The 22,891-nt window shown below is 46.2% G+C and overlaps 1 protein-coding gene across 3 annotated transcripts in view; it reads right to left on the reverse strand.

Moving 5' to 3' along the window:
• The window catches only part of EPHB1 (EPH receptor B1), a 431,060-nt gene that overhangs the window by 92,669 nt on the left and 315,500 nt on the right, over window positions 1–22,891 (reverse strand). For all 3 annotated transcript variants that reach the window (XM_053903793.1, XM_019437143.2, XM_019437149.2), the window contains one exon: window positions 5,270–5,394. In XM_053903793.1, the coding sequence (XP_053759768.1) occupies window positions 5,270–5,394 (125 nt within the window). The remainder of the gene's footprint in view (window positions 1–5,269; window positions 5,395–22,891) is intronic.

Below are 22,891 nucleotides of genomic sequence, written 5' to 3' on the forward strand. Positions count from 1 at the left end.
ACTGCCCATCCATCAGTTTGATCTATTAAAAAAAAAAAAGGAGTATGCCCCCACCCCACCACCAATCAGGGGTCCAGCAGAAAGAAGGCTGTCTACTATAGGAGGGATATTAGCTAGAACGTTGGTCATTACTGTCCTAACACACTGAAGATCTAAGACCTAAACCTATATAAATCACCTAATCACCTTGCAAATTAGGACAAAATCCCATTGCTACAAAATCCGGGTAGCTGTCTGGATTTTCTGGTTTCACTGGTATCTGTGGAATTAGGCACTGCTTGAAAGAAGTGAAACATCCACTGGGCAGCTCTTTTACTGACAACTGTCTTTTGGTGTATCAGTATTTGGATTGTGAAGACAAAACATTAACCCCTTATCACTTTATAGCCCACACATTCAAGAAGTTCCGTGATTAAAATGAATATTAATCCTTGTTCTCTTCAAACCCATTAATCAACTGCAGGCAAATGGGTGAGAGCAAAGAGCACACGGCTTTTTTGTTTGTTTGTTTGCTTCATGATTGATTCTAATAGCATGTGAGAGGTATAGACCATCGCTATCGAGGGCAGAGACCATGGCTCCCATCCCCAACCTGTGGCCCAGGGCTGGCACCAAACTGCTCAACGGTTCAGTGCTAAATGAATGAATAAACACCACACTTCAGACCAGTTATTTGAACCAATCGATCGAGCACAAGATATTGCCAACGCCTGAAAGAGTTTCTAGGAGAAAATGATCCTAAAATTTGAAGGGTAGAAATTCCCAAGGCCTAAACCAGTCCATTCTGGCCCAGACAGTTATGAAGAGCAAGTAAGCGTCTAAACGCTTAATCATGAAGACAGCTGAGAGCAGATGTAGATGCCCCTCCCATGGTTTGCCTACAAGCGCTGACACCAGGAGTGAAAAGTGCTACAAGACAGTAAACAAGAGAGGATGATAAATGGAAGCATATGAAAATGGGAAGGAGATGAACATGGAGAGGCTCTGGGAGTGTCATCAGCTCGATGGCATCTGAGCTCTCTATTAATGAGCTGTTGGAGGAGGCGAAAGCCTCATTGATTCTATTTATAGAGCTGAAATTGAAAGGTGTTCCAAGCATAAATTGAGAGGGCGATGTGAAGTAGGAGACCCAGGGTGGGTTTGCAGGGGTTGGAAAACTATGGCCCATGGCTAGCTACCTGTTTTTGTAAATAAAGCTTTATTGGAACTCAACCATGCCCACCTTCTGATATATTGCCTATGGCTGTTTTTCTTCTACAAAGGCGAGTTGAGTAGTTGGGACAGAGACTATATGGCCACAAACTTAAAATATTTCCTATTTGGTCCATTATGGAAAAAACTCTGCTGACTCCTGGCTTAAAAGAAGTGGCACAGAACAGAGGAATGGGGATTTATTTCTTTGGGGTGAATCCAGGATATCTACTGGGCTGAGTTTTATTGTGTTTGCATCTCTAAACACCAGGATTTGCCAGCCTCGTGGAGCAGGTAGTCAGATCTTTCTGCTTATAAGAATTTGGATTTAAAATTAAGATACAATCTTTTATTTCACAGGCCACATTAATTTTGAGATCCTCAGCATCAGCATGACTGCTATCTAGTTCCTTACTGAGCTCGGAAATTTTCACCATTGAAATATATCAAAAATGTCCATAGTTTTGATTCTCTATGGTCATGGGTAAGTCATTTAACCTTTCTGTGACTTAGTTCCATCACCTATAAATTGGTTATACCTGGCTTTCAAGTATCTTTCTTTTTATTTCTTTTCAAGATCAGAGCTAATGTATTTGTGAACATCTGGCACATAACAGATACTCAGTGTATGATGATTTATTACCACTGTGGTTATTTCAAAATACCCTCACAGGGTAATGTATTTTTCTTTATTTGTATTAGAAATGGTCCAGGCAATGTAACAGATCTTACAGTCAAGCACTTTATAAGTGAAGGAGAGTTCCGTAGTAACATACCGTATGGTAACCAACGCTTTGGCAAAGAATCTTCTGTGTTTCCAAGGCAAGCATTCTATCCTCTAGAGTGAGGACAATAATATGCTTCACTGAGGTGTGGAAGCTGCCTTGGGCATTGGGCTGCTGTGCATGTGTGTCTGTTAATAATTAGTATAAATTACGGAGAAGTAGGGACATGGTCTGAAATGGGAGAATAAGCTTCCTTCATAGCATCAAAAGTTGAAGTTCATTACAGTATTTCAAAGGACAAGGCTTTCATGTAAAGGGAAAAGTAGCAGAAGAGGTTGGGTGTGGGCTGGAAAATGAGGAGCCAAGGGACACAGGCAGGAGCCTGTTACGAAGCCCACCCCTATGATGGCGTGAGTGCCTTTGGCAGGGCAGATGAGGCGGAAGGCAGGCGGTTCGCATGTACGTAGCTGATCTCCAGCACTGCCTTGTGTGACAAGCTCACTTCCTGGCTGTGTGCTTTTGGGTAAGTTTTATTTTGTTTTGAACTACTTTGTGCACTGGCTTCTTTACCCATAGCAATGATACTAATATTTACCACACTGGGTAGTGAGGAGAAAAGTAGATAATGCTTATAAAGCTCTTGGCACCCAAGAGGGGCAGACTAGGGAGAAATTACTATTATTTTTCTGAGGTGAGCTTATAAGGCTCAAGTTCAAGTGTGTGTGGGAAGAGGCACTGTTAGAATCTTTCTGGTGATTCTGACATTGCATCATATGCTGGCCACACATGATAACTCTATCAAACTCTTAGGTCAATTTTGATGATGAAATGAGACTGTGTGGACAATTGGTCCAGGCAGATTGGTCCAAAACATTGTGGAAACCCAACATTTACTTTATTAACTGATAAAAAATATCTAGCAAACAAGGGCTCCCAATTCAAAGCTGATTGGATATAATGGTTGCTTATGAATCCAGATGGTTTAAATTACCCCCAATTCACAGAATTATCTGAATCAACTGTCTACAAAACCCAATATTCTCTAAATGGAATAGAACATTACCTAATCCTCACCTTGCTTGCAAGTTCGGCCGCAAGGGCAGAAGGGTGTACATCCTCACAGACTAGATTGGTGATCCATCTAGCCCTCCACTTTCAGGGACACAAACTGCTACTATTTTACAAATGTGAAAACTGTGACCCAGAGTGGTTAAATAATTTGGCCATGGCTGCACAGCTGGTTAGTTATGGAGGGCACTGGAGACTAGAGCCCTCCTTCCCCAGGCAGTCACGTACCACTGTTCAATACTGCCTCCGTCCTGGAGGTCTGTGAGTCTCCATCTCTGATCCTCCACTGACCCACTGGATAGTTCTGCCGGGCTCAGGGCTTTCATACATTTACATACTGACAGCTTCCAGATGGACTTCTCCAACCTGGCCTCTCTCCTGAGCTCCAGGCAGGGACATCTAGCTGCCTGAACTACTGGCTATCTCAGAAGTGTTTTAGACATCGAGCTGAACTTCTGTCCCTTCCCTTACCACAACCACAAATATGCTCTCTCTCAACAAGCACCCTTCTTTTTTTTTTCTTTTTTTTAATGTTTATTTATTTTTGAGAGAGACAGAGCATGAGGGGGAGAGGGACCGAGAGAGAGGGACCGGGAGACACAGAATTGGAAGCAGGCTCCAGGCTCTGAGCTGTCAGCACAGAGCCCGATGCGGGCTTGAACTCACAAACCATGAGATCATGACCTGAGCTGAAGTCGGACATTTAAGTGACTGAGCCACCCAGGAGCCCCAACAAGCACCCTTCTAAGTCAATGGTGGCTGCCTCCTTCTATCGGGCCAGGCCTAAACCCTCCCACATCTGAAGCCCAAACTGTTAGAAATCCCGTTGCTCTGCCTTTAGTTTATATATCTGGAATCTACCCTGTTTCGCCAGCCATCTCCTTCCATCCTAATCAAGCCACCATCATCCTTGTTCTAGTTGGTTGTAATCTAGCCTGTTTTTTAATGGGACAGCTGAATGGGCCTCTTAAAATGTAAGTCAGATTTTGTCTCTTCTCTGCTTCTAACCCTGCTATATGAATCCTCATCTCACTCAGTGGTTAAGCTCTAAGTGGTTAAGTTCTAAGGTCCAGTCTGATCACCTCCCCTGGTTACCTCTCTCACCTGTCTACTACTTTCCCACTGCTCGTACCACTCTAGTCAGGCCGGTCTTCTTCCTGTTCCTAGAATCACCAGTCATGACCCTGCCTCAGGGCCTTTGCACAGGTGGTTGCCTCTCTCTCCCCCATTTCACAACAACCTCACCTCTTTCAAGTCTTTACTTAGAAGCTACCTACTCCAAGAGGCCTCCCTTTACCATCCTATGTAATTCTGTAACCTGTTCCTCCCTTAAATTTGACCCCCTGATTCCATTTACCATGCTCTGCTCTTTCTATTTTCCATGGCATCATTCATTTTCTAACTACTATATGATCTCCTTATTTACTATGTTCCTTTTTTGTCTCCTTCTGTTGGAAAGTGAGCCCTGTGAGGGCAGGCATCTTTGTTTGGATCATGCATATACCCTGGAATAGTACTTGCCAAATAGCAGGCACTTAATCAATACTTGCTGAACCAATTAATGAATGTAGTGTCTTTACAAACGATGTGTTGGGTCAGTATTTTCCTGGGATTTTGCAAATGCTGCAGTTTAACAGGATGGGAAGGAGGTACTGCCTCCCCTACAGAGACCAAGGGGACGAACTCCATAAGGCACCACTTTCATACTTGGCAGTGTGTGCCCTGCTGCAGGCCTCAGGAGCAGCTGCTAAAGAGCGGTCAGTGGGCAGCACAAACATTTCTTTTAATTTCTGTCTCATCCTTCAAAATTTCCACTTACATGTCTTCAATCTCTATGAATATACTAGTGCAGTAGTACATGATATGACCTATAAATACACAAACATATATTGGAAGAACATGATCAAAAACTTTAGAGAACATGGCTCTACAAAACCACAAAATCTTTGGGAAGTTCAGGGGACACCTGGAACTTTGTAGCATCTACGTTAATAGAGCGAACATATGACTGGGAAAAATGGGATTGGTTCTGCCCATACCGGCCCACTGAACTGTTCAGACAGCAGGGTGTAAGCTGGAAGATTCTCTCCTGAGTTGACACAGGAAGAGTCTGGACTTTGGAGACTTTTGCCAATGAAGACCCGATGAACTCTCCCAAGGAGCCTCTGGCCTCCATCAGCAGATTTTTCCCTCCGTCAGGATTTCCTCCAGTCCTCAGATGGCCACCATCCTCCGGACAGTAGCTGGCCCTGGGTACTGAAAGACTGAGGACGGAGCTGGCTCACCTTCTCATAGTACCGGATCTCATAGTCCAGGATGATGCCATTGGGCTGCTCCGGCTGTGGCCATGACAAGGTGATGCTCCTCATGGTGGCACTGACCTGGTGCATGATTGGAACAGTGGAAGGGGCTGTGGAGAGAGGAAGAGACAGGGCAGATAAACAGACCCTCGAGTATATGATATGCATCATCTTTCAGAGATAAATGAAGAGAGAAGTGTCTCTGGGTTTGAATCTACCCTTTCTTTCTTACCAGCTGAGCTGATCTGCAGAACTTCCCGTGGTTTTGCATAGTGAGTAGATTATGGATGAGAAAGGAGAGAAAAGGTGACAATTTAGGATAGGAGGACATGTGTAAGGGCAGGGCTGGAATGGACACGGTGTTTCCTGGGCAGGGAGGAGAAAGGCTTGACCAAAAAGAGATGGTTGGTTGAATCACATGAAAGCAGTGTGACTTTCAGCTCGGCTGAGGAAGCCGAGCCATCCAGGGAGGGTATGACAACCAGAGCAAGTCTAGGCTTCAGGCAGTGGCACAAGAAGAACAGTGGGACAGGAGGCACAATGGGATGTTTTTGAGCAGAAGGTTTTGAAGGAATCTCAGTCTTGCATTAATGGGGTGAGCTCCTATAAAGAAGAGAATGTGGAGGCAAGGAATGATAATGAGAAACTAGAACTGGTCAGTGCAGAATTACTGCCATAGAAAGGAATGTTCTAGAAAGAGCAAACTCTTCAGAAAGAGCTCTGAAACTGCATGTAAGACTTTGCTGCACTTCAAAAGGAAGAGAGGAGGCAGCACTCAAAAAGACATGAGCACAGACTACCAACAGAGTTCATTCAGACTTCTGTCAGAGTCTTCCAGATGAGGACATTTGCGATAAAGAGCTCACAAATATAAATGAAGAAATGATACACAAACCAAACATTTGGAAACAGGATAATAATTCCAAAATCTGTGAAGTGATTCCAAAATTTCTGTTAGGAAATAATATTATTTATTTTCCAATTCAACATTTTTTGCGCGGTGTAAGTAAAATGAAAACAGTCTGGAAATAATAAATGAGGGCTGTCTTTCTAGGGGAAGAGGCGGGTAATGGATGAGGCTTCAGTCTGCGCTCTGCTCAGGGGCTGTTCCGTTTAGTCCTGGCACTTCTCTAGTGATGAAGGTCGTTTCCTCATGCGAACTCCACTTTACAAGGGTTTCTCTGGGGGACTGTGGCGGACTGACATTTACTATCCTCACTTTAAGTTAACAGATTCCCCTCCAGAGCATGGCTGCCGGTCTGGGGGTGGGGGATAGGGTTGCTCTCCACTCACTGAGCTCTCAGTGAGTTCTCAGTGAGCTGGCCCCCAGGCCAGGGGAGGGGCTGCTGAGCACTTGTGAAGATGCCCATACTCAAGGGAGCCATCTGAGAGCCATCAGAGAGCACAGTGTGAGACGTGGTGTTAGGAGGACTTAGAATCAGAGAGTCCACCCAGGACCCTGCACGGTTCCCACTACAGACCTCAGGGTGACCCTGCAAACGTGCCTCTCAGAGCTTCCATCCCCTGGGAGCACAGCTGACTCTTGGCCCTGGCTGCTGTACCCTGAAACCACCACCACATCCATGCGGGGCCCCATTTATCAGAGGCTGCTTCCAGCCAATGACTGAGAGCAGCAAGGATGCCTCAAAACAAAACAAAACAAAACAAAACAAAACAAAACAAAACAACCAAAAAACCATTCCTGACTCTTCTCCTGGGCAGCTTTCACTCAGACTCCCTACTGGACTCACCAACGGTTCTTTGTACAGTGTGACGGTCTGAGAGTCTTCTCACCTAATCCTCCTTCCTGCCCTCTCTCCTTCACTGTGATCTGATGGCTCTGCCAGCCCCCTCTGGCCTCCTCTCCCACCTGCCCATCAATATCTGGCACCTCCAATCCCATCTTGGTGTCGGCCTCGTGGAGGACCTGATTTAAGGCAATTCTGAATCCCCCTATCAAGTACTCTCTGCTGGGCCCTGCTGCGTCCCCAGGGACTGGCTGCTCACTGCCTCTAGGGGCTGCGGCTTCATCCTTGGGTGTCTCTCACCAATGTGCATGTCTTCCTATCCCTATCTGAAATTCGTTGTCTTCTCACCAGTCCCAGTTCCACTGACTAAGGTAACAGAAAATGTTCTCTCTTCCACAGAATGGCTCGTCAAGTAACTGAAGAAGCTAGTTAGGTTTCCCCTGAGTTCTTCCTGCTGAAAACAACAGCCAGATACTATGAATGTTTCTCCCATGACACGCTGCCCCCTGAGGTGGCTTTTTTCCAAATGGGGGTCATGTTATCTAAATCTCTCTGTAGGCATATGGCCCAGGGGTAAACTCAATTCTCCCACTGCTCTTTACTCAGCAAAGATTAGGGTGAAACTACTATCTCCCATGATCCGGGTACCAGACATCAATGAAGGTGACCATTAGCCTTTTTTTTTTTTTTTTTTGGATCAAAAACCTGTCCCTGTCATTTGATTTGACATTACTGTCAAACAGAACCTTTAGGTTTTCTCATGGTGTGTGCCTCAACTTTTGTTTATAGTTTGCTTGTGTGTTTGACTACAAGGGTTTACACATACGCTTTTACCTTTATGGTGTAACATTTGGCCTATTCATCTAGGAAGCCGAAATAATTTGTGATCCCGATTCAACCATCAAATGTGCCTTCTCTTCCTAGCATCATGGCTCAGGTCCATTAATGAATGAATTAAACAAATGTTCACGGGGCATTTGCCATGTGCCAGTCACCACTCTAGGTTCCAGAGATTCCATAGTGAGTGAAATATAATCTCCTGTCCTCACGGAGTTTCTTTTCTAGTGGAGGGGGTCAAAGGCCAGATGTGATCAATCACAAGGTATGTTAAAATATTAAGTACAACAGGAACAAATGGAGCGGGGGGGAAGGGACACAGAATGTCCAAGTGTAGGAGGCTCGCCGGGAGAAGGCTGCCGTTCTAAATCACAGGGTCAGCAAGGCCTTGCTTGAGAAGTAGATGCAGCAGCATGGGGGTGGAGGAGGGGAGGGAGGCACGTAACACCTGGGAAAAGAGCAATTGAGAAGGAAAGGCCAAGGCAATGGTTCTAAACTGGGAGCAGTCTCTTCCAGGGGAATAGCAAAGAGCCAGAGGGACTAGAGAAGAGATGAGGCCACAGACGACGGCTTCTCCCCTGGGTGAGAAGGAGAGCCATGGGAGGGTGGCGAACAGAGGAGTGACGTAATCTGACTCGTATGTTAACAGCATCACCCTCTCCTGTGCTGCAAATAGAATGCAGGGGCCACGTAAAAGCTGAAAGCTCCATCTTAACACTATTGTCATAGTCCAGCTGCAAGACTGTGGTTACTTGGACCGGGTTTGGAGCAGTGGAGGTGGTGAGAATGGGGGTGGTCAGATTCTGAATAGATTTAGAACATCTCAATGGATGTGGGATGTGGAAGAAACAGAACAGCCAAGATGACTCCAAGGTTTTTGGCCTAAGTGACTGGAAGAGTGGGGCTGCCATCAACTGAGATGTGGCAAGACATCAGTAGAAGCAGTCGGAGTAGGCAAATGCATGTATAAGAGGTCCAGACTGGAGACACCAGTTTAGATCCACCAGTCTGTGAGAGATACCAAAAGCAGCAGAACTGACAGAGATCATCGTGAGAATGAGGAGAAAAGAATATATCATCTAAGATTCAGGAGAGGAGGAGAAACAGCCAAGAGACTTGAGAAGGAAAGGCCAATGAGCTAGAAGGAAGCAGGGGAGTGTGATTACCTAGAAGTCAAGTGACAGTGAGTGTCTCCAGGAGGAGAGAATGTGTGCAACGCTGCTGCTAAGTCACATAAAAGGAAACCAGGAACTGAGCACAGAGTCAGCAACAGGCTGGATGGTTAAGTGGGGATGGCTCATGGCCCTCATTCCCGACCTCGCGTGCACTGTCTAGAGTCCTGGAGAGGAGGAAGGTGGGACAATTCCTGGAGTCAGAGCAGAGCACAGGGTTGGTGGAGGAGGGCGGGGGGAGGGATGGATCCTGGTGGGCCCACCAACACAGGCACCCCAGGGAAGCCTCCTTCCCCCACCCCGCCACACTCACTGTGTAGCTCCAGCTGCCCTTTCGGGCTCGCATGGAAACATGACTTCTATGTTGCCAACCCTTTCAGTGCCATATAGGTTTTTAGGATCCTCCTCTGTCTCAAGAGCTAATGCAACATGGATTAAAAATTGGAAAGATTAACTTTAACAGTCTGATGATTTTGATGGGCTTGGTTCTTTTCTCTGCCTCTAATCCCTGGAAAACCATCATTCAAGACTCAACATATTTGCCAAACATTGTGCTGGGCCCTTGCTCTAATCACTGGGGACAAAAGGATGAGTAATAAAAATTCACAGCCCTGCCCTGAAGATCCTTGGCATATAGCTGGGATTAGGTGGTAAAGAGGCAATCACAGGGCAGGGTGATCCAGAAGCAATCCAGAGCCACAGATGGCAAGGACCTCCCAGCCGCCAATCAGCACACGGATGGATCCGGGAGAAGCTGCCAGAGGGTAAGGGTCACTACTGCCAACATTGCTCAGATTTATGGTGATGACAGATGTTCACAGGCCCCCTTACAGGCTGTTTATCCTCACATAGGTCACTCTAAATGCCTTACGTTTTAATTGAGATGGGATTTAGCACCTGGGAGAGAGGAACAGAGTATTAGTCTTCCTCCCTGAAAATCCAAGACAGCTTATGTTTGGTGCTCTGACACTGGTGATCACCTACAGTGACAAACTATTTTTTCCTTCCCCAACTGCAAATGCCACCTCTAAATCTGGTGTTTTTACATGCTATAAAAACTTCCAACAAGACAGAAAATGAAAATGAGCACAGGTATCCCCTCAAACACCACCTAGCAAAACTAAGTCAGATTGAAGAGAGGTGGGAAGATTAATTCAAAGAAGCAGCCCCTCTGAGCCCCAAACATGCTGGTTTCAACAGTAAGTCCTGGCCAGTTGTCTCTTCTCCATAAACCTATGTTGGAAGTTTCACTGAATGCTTAAAAAGGTCTCTCCCTCACAAGAATCCTTTTGACTAAATTAAACACTCTGTGGAGAGAAGAAAATGAAAATAAAGAGTTCACCATATTATTAAAATTTAGCGAAGAAATAAATATGGACCTTTCTTTAGAAAAAGTACGAATAAAGAGTTACCCTAGGGGCTATTTGGAAAAAAGGTACTAAAGGCTCAAGATGGATGTGTTTGTCCTAAAGAGGAAATCCTCAAAAGCCCCAAATACAATCAAAACTGCTCTGCACTCCTTCTAAGCAAAATAAAGAGGCTGGACCCGACAAGAATTAGGGATACAAAGAAAAGAATGGAGAGGCAAGGCAAAGTATCCTGTCAAACACTGAGTAAAATCAGCTGGGTTCAAAAACAACCAGAACCAGAATGAGGAGTGTCTGATGAGACAGGCTAATGCCAACAATAAGAGGCCCTTTAAATGTGTCAGAAGCAGGGGCACCTGGGTGGCTCAGTCATTTGAATGTCTGACTTCGGTTCAGGTCGTGATCTCATGGTGCATGGGTTCGAGTCCTATGTCAGCCTCTGGGCTGACAGCTCAGAGCCTGGGGCCTGCCTTGGATTCTGTGTCTCCCTCTGCCCCTCCCCTGCTCGTGCTCTGTCTCTCAAAAATAAACAAACATTTAAAAACAAATAGATGTATCAGAAGCAGAGAGAGACTTAACTTCCATTGGTCAAGGGGCTCAGGGATGGAGAAAATGCAAAAGCAGGCTGAGTCAGTGAGTCACTGCCTCTTTTTCGCCAAGGAAGACTTTGGGGAGATCATACTCCCAAATTGCTTTTGAAGCAGGCAGATCCAAGATAGTATATCACATACGGCAGAGAAAGTGTACAGAATGTTCTCGCCTGAGCTGACAAATGAGATGTGGATAAATTGCCAGAACAGGATGGCCCCGGCTGCAAGTTATGAAAGAACATACAGGTGACACCAGACAAACGTGGAACTGGACCCAAACTGGCCACAGGTCACCACCTATGGCCTCACGGCTGGGCCTGGCCAGCTATCACCCAGCCCTCCATTTGTAAGAAAGACTCCAAAGGAGATCACAGAGCTTGTGGTCTAGGAGGGTGGCATGAATCTATGCCAGGAGTTAACCCCAAATCCGGGACCTTGAGTCTTGATGTATGGAAGCTTTGCTGTCATATCTCAGGTTCACCTGGATCATACCTTTTATGTTTACAACATTCTTTGACCGTTTAATGTAGTTATGGACTCAGTCATATTCCAAGTTTTCCCCTTATTCTTTGTTATCCTTATTTGATAAGGGCATCCCCACCCCCTCCAACAATTAAGCATCTCAAACCCAAGATGTGAGAATGAGTTGATGCTTTTTTTTCCTAGGACAATTACTAAGTTCTAATGCATTATCTTTGTTTATTAAAAATTGCCTCCTAATGTCTTAATTGATTTTTGTGTCAAAATAATTCTTTCAACGGTTTTTAAATTTTTTTTAACATTTTATTTTTGAGAGAGAGAGAGAGGAAGACAGAGTGTGAGTGGGGGAGGGGCAGAGAGAGAGGGATACACAGAATTTGAAGCAGGCTCCAGACTCTGAGCTGTCAGCAACAGAGCCTGACGCAGGGCTTGAACCCACCAACTGTGAGATCATGACTTGAGCTGAAGCTGGATGCCCAACCAACTGAGCCACCCAGGAGCCCCTTTTTCAACAGTTTTAACCCTAATCCATTTGGGGAAATAATAAATGATATAACAGTTTACTGTGTTAAAATATTTTAAGACACCAAAAGTACTTAAAGTGGTTTTAAATAAAAACAATAGTAACACACACATACTGTTAACAATTAAGTTGATCTATTGTAGTAAAATGCCTGAAGAGTTTATAAAAATATGGAACTTGGATTTCAAAGTTTGGCAGATTTCATATAAAGCAGTGTTGCTTCTGCAGGTAGAAATTGTGCCAGGGACAGTCTTGTTCTGAGGCCACCTCTGACCCGCCTTAGGAGCTGGGGTGCAGGTCACAGCTGAGTCCCCTTTGCCTTGGCTCAGGTGACAGCCCTCATAAATCTCCTGGAAGACAAATGACCTCTCCACTTAGGGAGGATTTTCATATCTGAACTTGCCAAGGAGGTCCATAGAAAGAGGAGCCCATCTGCCTTCCTCATGATAACTCATGCTGGGGAGGTTGGGGGAACACTCCCTGGCCCTGTCATGTGGTTTGCAACAGAAGGAAGGTCCTTCCAGTGACCCCTCAGAGAGATGCAGCTGTCCCAGCCCGAACGGTGCACCTCTGAGCTTAGTAACCTCTTCTACCTTCCCAGGCATTGTTTTTTCTAGGACAGATGTCCTTAGCTGATGGACATTTGGGTTGTTTACACATTTTGGCTGTTGCAAATAATGCTGCTAAGAACATTCACATACAAGTTTCTGTGTGGACCTACGTTTGCATTTTTCTTGGGTATATATCTAATTGATATATTGGATATATCCTGGATATATATGGTAACCTGGATAACATGGTAATGTTAACCTCTTCTATTCTTCCTGCAAGAGCATTTCCCAGCCAAATCATCCTTGGACTAACCACCTGCAATCTGTAGACCACAGACCCCGGCTATGAGGAAGACAAGGCAGGGTAAGGAATAGTCAGGATCCTGGGCCCCAGCCTAGGGCAGTAGGAATTGGCAAACATAGAGAAGAACTATAGGGCCTGGAGGCGCTGTAGAGACATGTGGGTTCCCATTCTGCCATCTGCTTACAGTGCAATCTTGGACTAAGGTTACTTAACTTCTTGGGGCCTGAAATTCATCAACTGTAAAACAGAAGTATTAATTCTTATGTTATGGATCTTTCAAATGTCCTGAGGATATACCCTGTACGGACCATATCTCCCTCCACTTAGAACTATTCTGCCAGGCCAGGGGTCTTAGCAACCACCTCATAGTCTCCTTCTGGGTCCACTACTCTTGACATATGCAGATCAATGCCTGGGCATAGTCCTGGAAGTAAATGTGAAAAGCACAATCCAGTGACAGTGTGGGTATTTATTTGATAAATATCTTTGAGGGGATACATAAACATGTCTACCCAGTCAGGATAGAAATGATGGAGAAGAATAGCTTGGATAAGGGGAAGGTTAATGGCAGGGATCCCCAGAGGTTGGTATGATAAGCGTCCCAGAAGACAGATGGTTTCCTGTGACATCTCAAGATGACCAAAAGTTTTTCTTGTAAGTAATCTAGGATGTAAACAATAAGGTGCCTTGTCCTTGAGGACATATAGACCTTTGGCTCAGAGGAGAGGATGAGCCAAGGCCCACTCATCTTATAGTATGACTCAGGTCCAGGGGTCACAGATACTTCCTTGGCTCTGTCCTTGTCTTCCTCCTGGTTTTGTCACCTGTATCTCCTTACACCTGATATCCAGACCCACCTCTCTTGTACACTTTTGGGCCTCTTCACTTCAAACTACACTGTAGCCAGATTAATCTTTCCAAAGCTTGATTCACCCAGGTTCCTCTGATGCTCAAAAACCGTCAATGGTTCCCCATTGGAAAAGGTCCCAGTGCCCCCTCTTAACAGTAAACAACATGGCAGCCAATGGCCGGTCCAGGTTGCCTCCCAACTGGTCCACAGAGGACCCCACTGATTTCCTCTAACTACTCCACACACCATGTCCCAGTAGAACCCAGCTTTGGGGATCTCTGACATGTCTTTTTGTAATCCAGTAGACTTCAGAAGCACAGATCACACAACACACTCCCCTGCCTTAAGCCCCACCTGACCATGCCTACCAGAGCACCCCATCTCCCCCTCCCCCCAACTCAAAGACCTTATTTTAGTAACACTCATTGGGCTGTAATCGCTACCTTGGGACAGATCTAACTTTCCAAGTGCTCATCTCTGCTCTCCATCACTGGAATAAACTCTTTAGAGTAGAAGTCATGTTTTTAGCCTCTTCCTACTGTGTTAGCACATAATAGATGTCCCATAAGGGTTTGCTTTTACTGGAGTGATTTCAGTCTCTTCTCTAAAGACACTGGAAGTTAAAGGGTCAGAAAATCATGTACCTATACCTAACATAGACAGCGGCCCTCCAGGGATAAAGGCTCAGCGGGGAGGGCAGGCAAGGTTGTGAAGTGCCTTCTGTGGAGCAGGTGCAGTGCCCCTGGGGAGGAATACGGAGTGGGTCTGAATAGAGCCATCCTGGGAGCTCAGGGGCAGGAGTGCTTTACATAGCACAGAGGCAGAGGCTGGGAGGCTGGGGCCATCCCCACCTCACTGGGAGGTTTCAGATGAAATGCTACCCTAGCATTAGCAGTTTTCTAATTTTCCTTCTTTTATTAAGAGCTGTGGAATCCTTTCTCCTAACAAAATTTTCCCTGAAGCATTAAAGGAGAAGCAGAACAATTCAGCTGCTCTGGGTGAATCAGAAGCAGGAGTCCCAGAGCCCAGAAGCCAGTCCATTTCCTATCTCCCCAGCCCAGACTCTGAAGGGGTCACAAAGAGATCCAAAAGTGCTGGGCAGCCTCCACAAGTCCCTTTGAGGCCTCAGACTAAATTATGGGTGCTCATAAACGGCGTGGGTGATGAGATTGGGACTGAGGGGCTGGTATGGTAGGTTATCTTGTTCCTTATATGAAACGCATTCTTAGGAAAAAACTAAAATCTAGATTTAAATGTCAGCTAAGGACTTCAGGTCCACCAGTTACTGAAGACAAAGAGGAACAGTTTGCACACAGACGAACTGTGCAAATGAGGAATTGTGTTTCCTCTGACATTTCTATTCTAGGAGATAACTTTGTTGAGAAGGTATTGCTCAGATAACAGGTTCTCCCTCTGATGATGAAAACTCATTTCATTGCACAAATATGCTTGAATTTTACATTAGGAAGCCTGACTCATTAAATATTTTTGGTGCAGTAACACTTCTGTTCTGGCCAAAGTAGATTAAACAAATAAGCAATTAGTTTGGAGACTGGATATGAATACAAAAGCAGAATTAATTATATTTCTAATTGTTTTCTCCTATTGTGGACATTGGCTTCTTGGCTTTTGCTCTGGGCTTGCCTTGAGCTGACCCTGACGCCCTGTTCCAATCTCCCTCTTTACCTTGGGGTCAACTAAGGACAGAGGACTGCTTTGTGGGGGTGGCATCATTTTGATTCTGTTGTAGAATATTGGCTGAGTCTCTCTGTGGGCTCAGCGAAGCAGGAGTGGGAGAGAAAGTGAGGGCTTCAGGCCTGGGTGGCTGAGTCAGTCCTATATCATATAGGTGCTTCCATCTTGGGTCCATCCATGAAGGGCTTGGTTCCAAGACAAGGGAGGGGGTGTGACAACTGGGGGTTGGAGGCTGGGGGCCGTTCTGGGGATGCAGGTTTATAGAAGAGGCTCTCATTTGTGATATTAGTGCTGATGAAGGGAGGGTTCTTTGTTGGGATCATCCAACTGACCCTGCTAGTTCTCAAACTGTGATCCCAGTTCACCTGGGAGCTGACATGAAATGTAGAATCTTGAGCCCCACTCCAGACTTACTGGATCAGAAATGCTGGGGGTAGGGCTCAACAATCTGTGTTTTAACAAGTCCTCCAGGGGATTCTGAGGCACACTCAAATTTGAAAACTATTTGTCTAGAAATCTAAAAATCAGAATGTAAAACTTTGAAAGGACATCTGAGGTCACTCAGTTTTCTGCCAATTCTTACAATTTATGGATTTGAGCACTGAAGGTTGAAGGGAAAGTGACTTCCCTAAGTCCTCAGCAGGCGAGAGCAGAGTAGGAATGATGGTTCCAGCCATCGCTCCCCTCCCCCTGCACTCAGGCAGCAGGCACTGAGGGTGCCCAGTACGGGGTTGGGGGGGTACAGTTCCTCAGGGATATCAGGGGTCCCCAGCAGGGAGGTGGAATTGTGTGGAGCCCTGTGCCACAGGAAGGAAGCATCACAGCTAGTGGGGTCCTGAGTCCCTCCTAGGTCACCCCACCTGGCTCCTCCTCCCTGCTGGGGTAACCAGAAAGCATACCAGGAAATGGCCCTAAGGATGCAAACCTGAGTGCTTTTGCCCTGTGGCAGTGGGAGGCTCTGGAAGGATATGTGAGTGTATGAGGGGCACTTGTCAGGCGGTGCCTGTCCCAGGACAGCGAGGCTGAGGACGGATCCATCAGCTCTGCCTCCTGCAGGTCTGTCATCCTTTCCGGGTGTGGGGCAAGCACCGTGGCAGATCCTGTTTGTTGAATGTTTGATCACAGAAGGCAGTTCACAGAATCCCCGGCACTGGAGAGAGCAAAGGATACACTACAGCAAGTTGTGTGCCTGCTCCCTGGCTGTCACCCGCACATCTTCAGCAGGGTGCCCCCCACAGCTGGGAAACCCACCGCCATCACCCTAAGACTGACATTGCCACTACTGACACTGGGCTGTGAACTGTGCCTACAGTCTCTGTGACTGTCCTCCCCGAGCCTGGAGATGGAAGTCTCCTGGCCGTGGGGCGCAGACCCCTCATCCTGCGGGCAAGTTTCCTTCCTGCAATGCCCAGCTGTGAGCCCCTCTCTGCATGTCACCATCCCCACAATGGTACAGGTCTCCCTCCCCTGGACTCTGACTCCCGGGGACACCTCTGCCTGCAGACCTCTGAAGGGTGGTGGTTTACAGTTTCGTGTCTGGCACACCTCTGGGTTGGGAAGTGGACTGTGTCCTCCTTGTTTCTAGTCACTACTTCCACACCATGGCTCACCATCCTCCACACCCTCTGTTAAAATGTCACTCAGCTGGGCCACAGCGCTCCAAGCTTGGGACCACTGTGTACTCCCTCCCACCACCAGTCCCAACTCACTGAAGACTTGGGCTCCTGTCTTCTCCATCCTGTCTTCAGTGGATAACTTGCATATCCACCAGAATAATGTACTTTCTGTTCCCTGACCCCCACAACTCTTCCACATCTGACACTTGGATTCGGCCTCACCTGACATCCATATTCAAAGCCACAAATTCAAGTTTTCTTCTTCCTCTGCAATCTCTGATGAGTCCACTGCAACTTTTGTTGGCTCCTCCAACCCCCTCAGCCTTGACTTCCACCCCATGCATCAGCCCTTTCCCTTACTTGTGTCCCTCATTATCCAGCCCAGTTCCATCTTTGCAAAAACAAAATTGACAATACTCCCTCAACCCTCAGGTGGGAGTTGCCTTTAGCTTTTCTGAGAACACAACCAGCAAAACCCAACCCTAAAGAGATCCACAATTAACTTCCTGTAGGGTCAGCCACGCACTGCTGAGAAAGTCACATAACAGGGCAGATAGGCAGCTTTGTAAACACATGATCACTAGCTTCCAAGGAGCCCTCATGTTTTCTAGAAATGCAGAATTTCTCTGCTCAATCCCATTTCCCCATCTCTGCAATGGCACTACCAAACTTGCCATTCTCAAACCTTTGACCCCAATACTTCTCCATTCACCCTCAGCAACCAAGCTTATCTCCTACATTGTGGAGAAAATATCCAACTGAATAACTAATACCTCGACTTGGGAACTCAAGCTCCACAAATCACTCATGTGCAGAACTGACCCCACCTCCCCTTGCCACCATCCCTGAACACTTCTGGGAGGCCCTGACAAGTCTCCTATGTATTTGCAAACCATCCACTCAATCTCCTGCTTCTCTGCTCTCCATGTTACCTGCCTGCGATATGCCCCCTAGGAAAGCTGTTCACTAAGCCACATTTCCAGTCCCCTCCCTGAGGACCTGTGGCCATGTTCAGCACAAGCCTTACAACCTCTGAGAGCCCGACCTCCCTGCTGCACTATGACACCTCATCACGTAGCCTCAAGGCTGCCTATTGTGCTCAAACTTCACCCTGTTCCTCCTGCAAAGCTGCCTTCCTTCCACTCCTTGTCCTGGGCCCTCACTCTCTTCCAGGACATCAGACAAACCAACAGACACCACGATGTCCTGTCTCCACCCAGCCCTTGCACACCCAGCATCTCACAAGCTTCCCTCCCCACATGCAGACCTGTTCCTGCAAACAAATGCCAGCCCGCTGGTTGATGAAGCACCAAAGACCATGAACATTATATAAAGCCAGTCAGGACATTCCAGAACAGAGGACACCATGCTGACGTACAGGGGTTACTGGAGGAGTGAGATCTGGTCATTTCCCTCGGGAGCCATACAGCCTATCAGGAAAAATACAGCCTAAGCACATGAAAAACTTATGTGCATTTAAGAACTCACTGTGTCATCCTTATAACTAGTGCAGTTCAGAGAAGGGCAAACACACATAAAGATTTTCTATGGGGCAGATATGCTCACAGGGGCCCTTGTTCCCTTGAGCTGCTCTGGACAAAGTATTTGCTATGTTCAGAAAGAAAGAGAGCGAGGGAGGGAAGGAGTGAAGGAAGGCACGCAGGAAGGGAGGGAGGGAGGAAGAAAAAAAGAAATTTTAAAATCATAGGGCTCAATTCTATAGCTGATGTCCTGCAGCTCAGATCGCAGAAGGAAACTGATCCCAAGGCCTGAGGGTTGGCAGAGAGTCTCTCTTGCACTGGAAAATATTTGTGGTCTGGTGTTGCCTTTATTTACCCAGAACATTTAATGTGCCTTTTTTCTCCATCTTTCACATCCGCTCCGAGAAGATGTTAATTTTCTGAAATTAAACACTTAGCTTGATTACTGTTTTGTTAATTGCGGCATTCAAAAACCCCTGGTGCTCCTGCCTGTTTAACACGGCTGGTGCTGTGAAAATGATAGGCACGGAGTTGGCATGCCGGTGGACAGACAGCAGCAGTGGAATGCTATCCCAACTACCCCCAGCTTTGCCTGCTCCGGCAGCTGGGTCCTTGCCCGTGAGAGAGGGGCAAGCCCAGGTCACAGAAGAGGGTCTCCCACAGAGCCTTGTTTTGGGAGGACAGTGCCCCCAGGAAGTTCCAGGTCTCGCCAACATCTGGAAGAATGCAGAGGCATAACTCCCATCACAGCACCTGCCCAAAGATGTTTGAGGAAGGAAAGACCACAGACAGAGTTCAAGCTGCACCATTTGCTAATGTCTGAGATGAGTCTAAGAAAGAATGAGGCATCCATTCATACATTTGCTTGATACTTCATTAATCCATTCAATAAACATTTATTGACTTCTATTATTTCAGGCACCTAGCTAGACACTGGGGAACAATAACCAATAAGATGGATACAGGCACGCTGTACCAAAGATTATAGTTGTGGCTCACAGAGTCAACATGTGCCAGAGAAGTGCAGGGCAGACACATCACGAGGATGCCTCCTCCCGGCCACCTCCTTTGCCAAGGCCACAGGGTGAACAGCAGCTATCTCATAATCCAATCAGAAGTTCCCTCTGTGAGATTCCCTCCATAAGGAGAATTATTGCAATCTCATTTGGACTTTGAGCAGGGTAAGGAATTACTACAATCTTAACTGCCAGCAGTGTGTCCCATCTTCATTCAACAAGCCACATAGTTGGGAGTGCCTGGCCCAAGGTGGAGTGAAATGAGCACTGGCGCCCCAAGCCCCATAAGTGCTCTGGTCATCCCAGCAGGGATGCAAGGTGGGGCATTCTCAGCTGTTAGTAGCATCACCAGGCACCGCTCACAAACCAGAACAGGGAGAATACCCACGCGCAACCACTGCACGGCCCAGCAAGCGATATCTGTCCATGAGAAGTCCAAATTGGTGAGTTAGTGAGCAATACAATAGCCCATCCAACACTGTCACTCTTTAGCAGTAGCTGCTATGGACTGAGATACTCTCTATCGATGGCATGTGGCTGCACCCTAACTTTGGTAAAGTGAGAGTTGGCATCACAGCAGGTTATAGTACCAAGAACCCAATGGAAGGACCCCTTGTGTTGCTGTTTCCCAGCTAGTCATCTGCTCCCCTGTGACTTTTCTGGGCCTCTGACCTCAGTCTCAGTGAGTGCTGTGGACTAGAACGTGAGCTCCACAAGGCACAGATTTTTGCTGTGTTGTTTGCTCCTGTGTTCCTGGTGCTTAAAGTGGTGTATGACCCACAGAAAGCCTCAATAATTTTTGTTGAGAAACTGAATGAATGGGAGCCCCTAGAAGCCGGAACCAATGAATCAGCCTGTAGAAAGCAGTCACAAGGCTGTGTTGAATGAATGAATACACTTCCAAAGTTGAAATGCTTAAACAAATAAATAAAGCAAACTCCTTTGAGTATGGGTGAATCTCACTGTGCTCCTCTAAGTGGATCAGGGCTGCTGGCATCATCCGAACATCATTCCCTTCAGTTTTCCTTCTAGGAGCCACTGAGGAGGAAGATACCTAGCCAGCTGGCTGGCTGTCACCACCACCAAGGCAAACATTTATGGACTAATTCATATGTAGGGACTAAAGGATCCTGGCAATTACTTATCAAGTTTCCCTGTGCCTAGCACTGTGTGGTCCCTCCCTCAAGGAGCTGGGGTAGGTGAGAAAATCTGATTTTCCACAGAGTTCATCATCTAGTGGAGAGCCCCAAGGCTGCAGGGGTGGAAGCCATGACTTTTACCGTGAGCAGTACTCCTGCTGACCTACTCTGCTCCACAGACAACACAAAACTGTTTGCAAATGGCCCAGACCTTTCTGAGGCCACTTAAAATTTCCTTTTCCAGATACCATATGTTTTTACTCTTATGTGGATCCTGAGAAACTTAACAGAAGACCATGGGGGAGGGGAAGGAAAAAAAAATTAGGGAGAGAGCCAAGCCATAAGAGACTCTTAAAAACAGAGAATAAACTTGATGGTTGATGGGGGATGGGAGGGAGGGGTGGGTGGGTAATGGGCACTGAAGAGGGCACCTGTCGGGAGGAGCACTGGGTGTTGTATGGAAACCAATTTGACAATAAATTTCATATAAAAAAAATTTCCTTCTCAATGTCAAGGCTTAAGAAACAATAAAAACAATCTTTTTAGAATTAACAACAAGAAGAAACCAATGAAATGAGCTATGAAATTGAATGAAGAACAGTGAAAATTTCATTTACTTAAGGGTTTTAAACTTTCTTTATTAATTTCAATGAAAGTTTTCTTTAAAGTCATTCCAGTCTTTTTAAAGTTCTGACTCAATCTTTTCTCTGCTTTGGAGCAAATTTCACCTACTAATTTCCAATGAGACCAGCCCCTAAAAATGAACTGGTTTCAGCATATGGATCTTAACACTCTAAATTTTTACAGGCAGCACTGTAATATTGTTTTAATATTTAATTTTGAGATTTACATAATATCTTTCCTCCAAAGAGCTCGATATATTGCAATATCATAAAATTCCTTTTCATATTCAAAGATTATTCTTTATGCATGCAAATACTATATTTAACCAAGGAATAATGCAAATTAGGTGATGTGTTCAGAGGAATGGGTGGGCTAGGTAATTCTTTTGTAGAAAAAGTAGCATTTCTGAGTGACTTTAATTGTCTAGGAGCTTCAAAAATGCCTTAAAAATGGACAAACTATTGGGGCTTATGACCATTAATAGAAGTAATGCAGTAGCTTTTAAACAAAATTAAGCAATGGGTTGTGTCTGTGGGCACAGTGAATATGTTAATATTCCATATGCAATAGGCATAGTGGGCCATCCACCGACCAAGCGTAATATAATGTCAGATATAGATACTGTTGATGCCATCATGAAAGTAAGAGGCCAAGGGCTGCTTCTCCAAATACATGAGAAGGAAGGATAAACAGGCTCCTCAGAGTGGCAAGATCAGCCTGTGCCAGGTATACATACAGGTTCTAGCTCTGCTGTCCTTGTCAACTTACCGGGACTTCGCTACTCGCCTTTCTAGTGCCTACTCCTCCCTCAAAGAATGGACAAACCCATACATGCCATTTATCTGATGGGGATGACATCAGTTCCAAACAAAGGGATGGAGGGGCCTTGGAAGGAAAGCCTAGGAAGAGAGTCCAGCAAATTTCTGTCTGGCCCAGAAACGATGCTCATCTCCCCATCATAGCATTGGTCACAAAGTCACTTTCTGTCCCGTCTCATTTGCTTGTCGCAACAGCACTCGGAAGCAGGTGTCATTATTTACATTTTACAGTTGAGGAAGGAAGGGTCATCACTCATACGAGTGATGTGAACTTGCCTGAGTCGTGTGAAAAGCAGAGAGAAGGTCCAACTGCAGGGTCCCCTGCTGCACCTCTGCCACACTGAGTGCAGGAGCTGAGACAGGTGACTGCCCCATGGTGGAAAAGGGCTAGACCAACACAGCACCCTTGCCATCCAGGCTTGGCTAAGTCAGATTAGCCCTCTGAGGTGGAGGTGAGAAACCACAGCCAACACGTTTGGCTCTCAAGTGCTTTAAAATTTTCTAATTAGTTGTCAGCATTTTATTTTTTTTTAAATTTTTTTTCAACGTTTTTTATTTTATTTTTGGGACAGAGAGAGACAGAGCATGAACGGGGGAGGGTCAGAGAGAGAGGGAGACACAGAATCGGAAACAGGCTCCAGGCTCCGAGCCATCAGCCCAGAGCCTGACGCGGGGCTCGAACTCACAGACCGCGAGATAGTGGCCTGGCTGAAGTTGGACGCTTAACCGACTGAGCCACCCAGGCGCCCCAGTTGTCAGCATTTTAAATCTAGGTTATCAGCTTATAAGTTCTGGC

Source organism: Panthera pardus, unplaced genomic scaffold (assembly GCF_024362965.1).
Source record: "Panthera pardus isolate Hobbes unplaced genomic scaffold, ASM2436296v1 HiC_scaffold_16, whole genome shotgun sequence".
Lineage (NCBI taxonomy): Eukaryota > Metazoa > Chordata > Mammalia > Carnivora > Felidae > Panthera > Panthera pardus.